This window comes from Dipodomys ordii, unplaced genomic scaffold (genome assembly GCF_000151885.1).
Source record: "Dipodomys ordii isolate 6190 unplaced genomic scaffold, Dord_2.0 Scaffold68, whole genome shotgun sequence".
In the NCBI taxonomy this organism is placed as follows: Eukaryota; Metazoa; Chordata; class Mammalia; order Rodentia; family Heteromyidae; genus Dipodomys; species Dipodomys ordii.
The window spans coordinates 5,701,850-5,707,052 of NW_012267284.1; the positions used below are offsets into that span (position 1 = coordinate 5,701,850).

Below are 5,203 nucleotides of genomic sequence, written 5' to 3' on the forward strand. Positions count from 1 at the left end.
AAAAAAAAATTTCCTAGTGGTAGCACAGAGGATGGATTTTGAGCAAAATTGCTGTAAAACTTGGATCAACTGGGTGTGGTGGTTTATGCCTGTACTCCCAGCAGTTGGGAGACAGGCCAGGAGGATCACAAGTCGAGGCCAGTCTGGGATACATAATGAGACTAATTAAAAACATAACAATTTTGAGGGCTTTTGCCAAGGCAGCAGTGGGCAATCTGGATTTGTATCAGGATTTCAACGGCAACTGTGGGAGTAATAGTTCTTTTACAGTTGGTACCCAGTTTCTGAGAAGATTTTAGGGCAAACACTGTTTCCTACTATATATATTCCTAGCTTTTCAAGTTATATAGAGAATAGTACTTTACTTTCAAGAAAGCGGATAATGTTGTAAAATATGAAGATGGAGGTGCATGCTGGTGCATACTTATCAGCCAAGCCATTTGGGAGGCTGAGGCAGAATGATCCCCAGTTCCAGACCATCTTGGACCACAGTGAGAACCTGTCTCAAACTTCCCTTGCCTGCCTGCCCCACCTCCAAAAAGAAATTATATTTTTGCTTGAGAGAGGCAGCATATATATGTACTCCTTCATGTATGCTCATGTATAATTGGATTTTAAGTACTTATTTGATTCTGTTCAGAAGTTTTTTTTTTTTTTTACTTTTTTTTAGATGAGACCAGGACTTGAACTCAGTACCTACCAGTTTTGCTTCTAAGCTAGTGCTCTACCAACTGAGCTGTGCCTCCAACCTCCTATTTTTTTTGACATTTTTAAAGATTGTAGTGCAACACGTACGTTTGTGTGCAGATAACAATAAAAGCAATTAACTAATAACAAATAATTTGTTTCCCACAGTTAAAATTGTGATGAAAATCCATCACTTGCTTTGTTTGAATGTTTGCCTTGTGTCTTGTAATTGATTTCTTTAGTACAGAGCTTGCGAAAGCCATCAAACCTATCGATGGGAAGTCAGTTCATCAGATTTGTTCTGGGCAAGTGGTCCTGAGTTTAAGTACTGCTGTAAAGGAGTTGGTTGAAAATAGTGTGGATGCTGGTGCCACTAGTATTGGTAAGTTTCAGAGAGTAATAAGAAATAAGATTATGCTGCTTATTTTAGAAAATGTGTTACTGCCTAAAACAATCAAGTACTGGTTTATCTTAATGGTAACAAATAATGAGTGTCTAGTACTTAACTTGATGGCAAGAATACTAGCAGTTCATTTCTACAGTGCTCCTCCTATATGCTAAGCAGAATTGTATATCACATATCTCTTTTAATATGCAGAGCAACTAAACTAAGAGTTACCATCTTGGGGCTGGGAAGGTGGCTCAGTGGTAGAGCGCTTGCCTTGCATGCATGAGGCCCTGGGTACGATTCCTCAGCACCACATCAGCAGTAAAAGCCGGAAGTGGCCCTGTGGCTCAAGTGATAGAGTGCTAGCCTTGAGCTGAAAAGCTGAGGGACGGCGCCCAGGCCCAGAGTTCAGGCCCCAAGACTGCCCAAAAAAAAAGTTATCATCTTGATTATACAGATGAAGAAATTCAGGAACAAGGAATTTGCTTTTTTGAAGCGATAAAGCTAATAAAATATGGTCCAGGAATTGGATTTTAGCCTGTTCTCCGTAATAACTATATCTTTGTAAAAGAAAAAAACAAACATACGTGTTTGTAACTTAAAAAGACTTTTTTTTTTGGGGGTCCTGTTGTGGGGTCTGAACTCTGGGCCTGGGCGCTGTCCCTCAGCTCTTCAGCTCAAGGCTAGCACTCTACCACTTGAGCCACAGCACCACTTCTGGCTTTTTTCTTTTTGCTTATGTGGTGCTGAGGAATCGGACTCAGGGCCTCAGGCATGCAAGGCAAGCGCTCTACCACTGAGCCACCTTCTCAGCCCCCCCCCTTTTTTTTTTTGATTCGTTGTGGGACTTAAACTCAGGGCCTGTGCACTGTCCCTGCGCTTTTTCACTGAAAGCTAGTGCTCTACCACTTTGAGCCACAGCTCCACTTGAGTTTTCTGGTAGTTAATTGGAGATAAGTCTCACCAACTTTCCCGCCCAGGATGGCTTTGAACTTGGATTCTGGGATCTCGGCCTCCTGAGTAGCTAGGATTACAGGCATGAGCTGCCAGCATCCAGCTTCAGAAGGATATTGCAAAAAACAGGGTTGAGGATGTAATGGTGGTAGAGTATTTACATAGCGTATGCAGAGCTCCTGGCTTCATTCTTTGTCACTGCAAATAGAAATAAACAGACAAATAAATAAAATGTATGGACTGGTAACAGTTTACTTAAAAGTATTATAGGGCTTGGTGCAATGACTCAAGCCTGTAATATTAACTACTTGAAGACAGAGATGTCTAATACCAGCCCAGGGGAAAAGCTTCATTAGAGACCTCCACCTCAACCCATAAAAAGCTGGGCATGATGGTATATATGCCTGTCAACCCAGATATGTTAAAAGCATCATTAGGAAGGTTGTGTCCACGCTGGCCCCAGGCATAAATTCTAATGAAAAAAAATAGCTGCTGGAGATGTGGCTCAAGTTAGAGCTCCTGCTGAAGGAGCACAAGGCCCTGAATTCCAATCCTAATCCTGCCCTCCAAAAAAAGTATAGTTATGATTCCTAAATTCATATTATATAACAATGCCAATCCAAAAGCTTTGAGCAGGGGTCAGTTGTTGAGAAGTAAATTTTCTTTTTCTTTTTCTTTTTTTTTCTCTTAAGATCTCAGGCTTAAAGATTATGGGGTGGATCTCATTGAAGTTTCAGACAACGGATGTGGGGTAGAGGAAGGAAACTTTGAAGGCTTAGGTAAGGCCAGCTTTTCTAATCCTATTATAAAATAATTGGGCCAAATGCCTGAGAATTTTTCGTAGCAGTGTCTTGTCTTCAGTCACAAAAATGACTGAAAAGTAGCAGTGTCTTAATCTTCAGTCACAAAAATGACTAAAAAAGGCACAAGCTGTGGTGGTACCACATGTTCATTGCTGCCCCTCTCGACACATTTCAGACATCACTTTCCACTCTCTTTCAGCTCTGAAACATCATACTTCTAAGATTCAAGAGTTTGCTGACCTCACCCAGGTTGAAACTTTTGGCTTTCGGGGAGAAGCTTTGAGCTCACTCTGTGCACTGAGGTGATACGTCATTTTTATCCATTTATATTAACTCCTTTGGAAAACCTTCTGAAAATTCCAGTTTGATTAGATTCAATATTGTTGAAATCTCCCAACTTCTGATTTATCTTCCTGCCAATCTGCATGATATATACTTCTAGAAATACCATGAATAGATGAGTAAAATGAAGCAAATAGTATTGTAAGAATGTGTTACCTCAATTGTGAAGTAATGCAGAGGAGGTATAGCCCCAGGTAGAGGACTTGCCAAATATGAGTGAGGCCCTGAATTTGATTCCCAGCACTGTCCAAAAAAAAAGCGAGATGAGTAACACAGACAATAAATTCTAGATTACAGTTAGTTTATCTTTAAGTTTTTAGGAAAATCTTCCCCAGGGCTCATATTTAATATAGCTTTGAATTCTTTTTTTCTTTCTTTCTTTTTCTTTTTTGGTCAGTCATGGGGCCTGAACTTTGTGCCTGGGTGGTTCCTCAGCTCTTCAGCTCAAGGATAGCACTCTACCATTTGAGCCAAGGACCACTTCTGGCTTTTTTCTTTTTGCTTATGTGGTGCTGAGGAATCGAACTCAGGGCCTCAGGCATGCAAGGCAAGCGCTCTACCACTGAGCCACCTTCCCAGCCCCCTCTCCCTTAGTTTTTAAAGATAGGGTTTGTTTGCTTTTTCTCAACAAAGACATAGAGAGCCTTGTGTTATGAGCTGTTGAGCTATGTTGTACTGGCCTTTCTATAAAGATACATTTGGTTTTTGTGTGTGTGAGTGAGTGTGTGTGTGTGTGTGTGTGTGTGTGTTTAAGGAACAAAACATCCAAGGGAGGGTGTGATAAACACCTATAAACCCATCATGAGATAGAAGAATCACATGTTCAAGGCCAGCGTGGGTTACATGTAGTGAGACCATATCTGTTTTTTTTTTTTTAATTTTTTAGGGGAAGGATTACATGGTTAAGTAGACTATACCTTTTTCTTTTTTTTTTTTTTTTGCCAGTCCTGGGGCTTGATCTCTAGGCCTGGGCACTGTCCCTGAGCTTCTTTTTGCTCAAGACTAGCACTCTACCACTTGAGCCACAGTACCACTTCTGGCTTTTTCTGTTTAAATGGTCCTGAGGAATCAATCCCAGGGCTTCATGCATGCGAGGCAAGCACGCTACCACTAAGCCACATTCTCAGCCCCACTTTTTTGTTCTATTTTGTTTAAGACTGCACTTCAGAGCACAGGCTGTCCTTGAACTCAGGATCCTCCTGCCTCAGCTGCCTATGTGTGGGCTTTCAAGTCTGTACCACCATGCTGTGAAGGAAATGCTTTTTTTTGGGGGGGGGTCCGTTTGTGGGGCCTGAACTCTGGGCCTGGGCGCTGTCCCTCAGCTCTTCAGCTCAAGGCTAGCACTCTACCACTTGAACCACATCTCCACTTCCAGCTTTTTGCTTATGTGGTGCTGAAGAATCGAACCCAGGGCCTCATGCATGCAAGGCAAGCGCTCTACCACTGAGCCACCTTCCCAGCCCAGGAAATGCTTTTTTTTTTTTAGGTCCTTCTGTCAGAAACTCTTGCCCTCATTCCTGAGAGGATAACTTTTTTTTTTTTGTCCTAGAGCTAGAACTCAGGACAAAGGTGCTGTTCCTTAGTTTCTTTTTGCTCAAGGCTAGCTCTCTACCACTAGCTCTCTACTTTTGGCTTTTTGTGGTTAATTGGAGATAAGAGTCTCATGGACTTTGCTGCCTGAGCAGGCTTTGAACCATGATCCTCTGATCTCAGAGTCCTGAGGATTACAGACATGAGCCACTGGCATCTGGCTTATAATATGAGAGCTTTGTATTGGCTGTTGTAACTCCTGTTAGATTAAAATAATGTTGTCTTCTGTTTGTGGTTTTTTAAACAGGAGTATGCCAAAATGGTCCAGGTGTTACAGGCATACTGTATCATTTCAGCAGGTGTCCGAGTAAGTTGTACCAATCAGCTTGGACAAGGAAAACGGCAGCCTGTGGTTTGCACTAGTGGAGGCTCCAGTGTCAAAGAGAATATTGGCTCTGTGTTCGGGCAGAAGCAGGTAATGGTGGCTATTAAAAACATC

General features: G+C 41.9%; 1 protein-coding gene across 1 annotated transcript in view; it reads left to right on the forward strand.

Moving 5' to 3' along the window:
* Pms2 (PMS2 postmeiotic segregation increased 2 (S. cerevisiae)) overlaps nucleotides 1-5,203 on the forward strand; it is a 24,773-nt gene that overhangs the window by 2,054 nt on the left and 17,516 nt on the right. Inside the window, exons 2-6 of the mRNA XM_013023399.1 lie at nucleotides 930-1,069; nucleotides 2,722-2,808; nucleotides 3,032-3,134; nucleotides 3,344-3,356; nucleotides 5,012-5,179. Of these exons, the coding sequence (XP_012878853.1) occupies nucleotides 930-1,069; nucleotides 2,722-2,808; nucleotides 3,032-3,134; nucleotides 3,344-3,356; nucleotides 5,012-5,179 (511 nt within the window). The remainder of the gene's footprint in view (nucleotides 1-929; nucleotides 1,070-2,721; nucleotides 2,809-3,031; nucleotides 3,135-3,343; nucleotides 3,357-5,011; nucleotides 5,180-5,203) is intronic.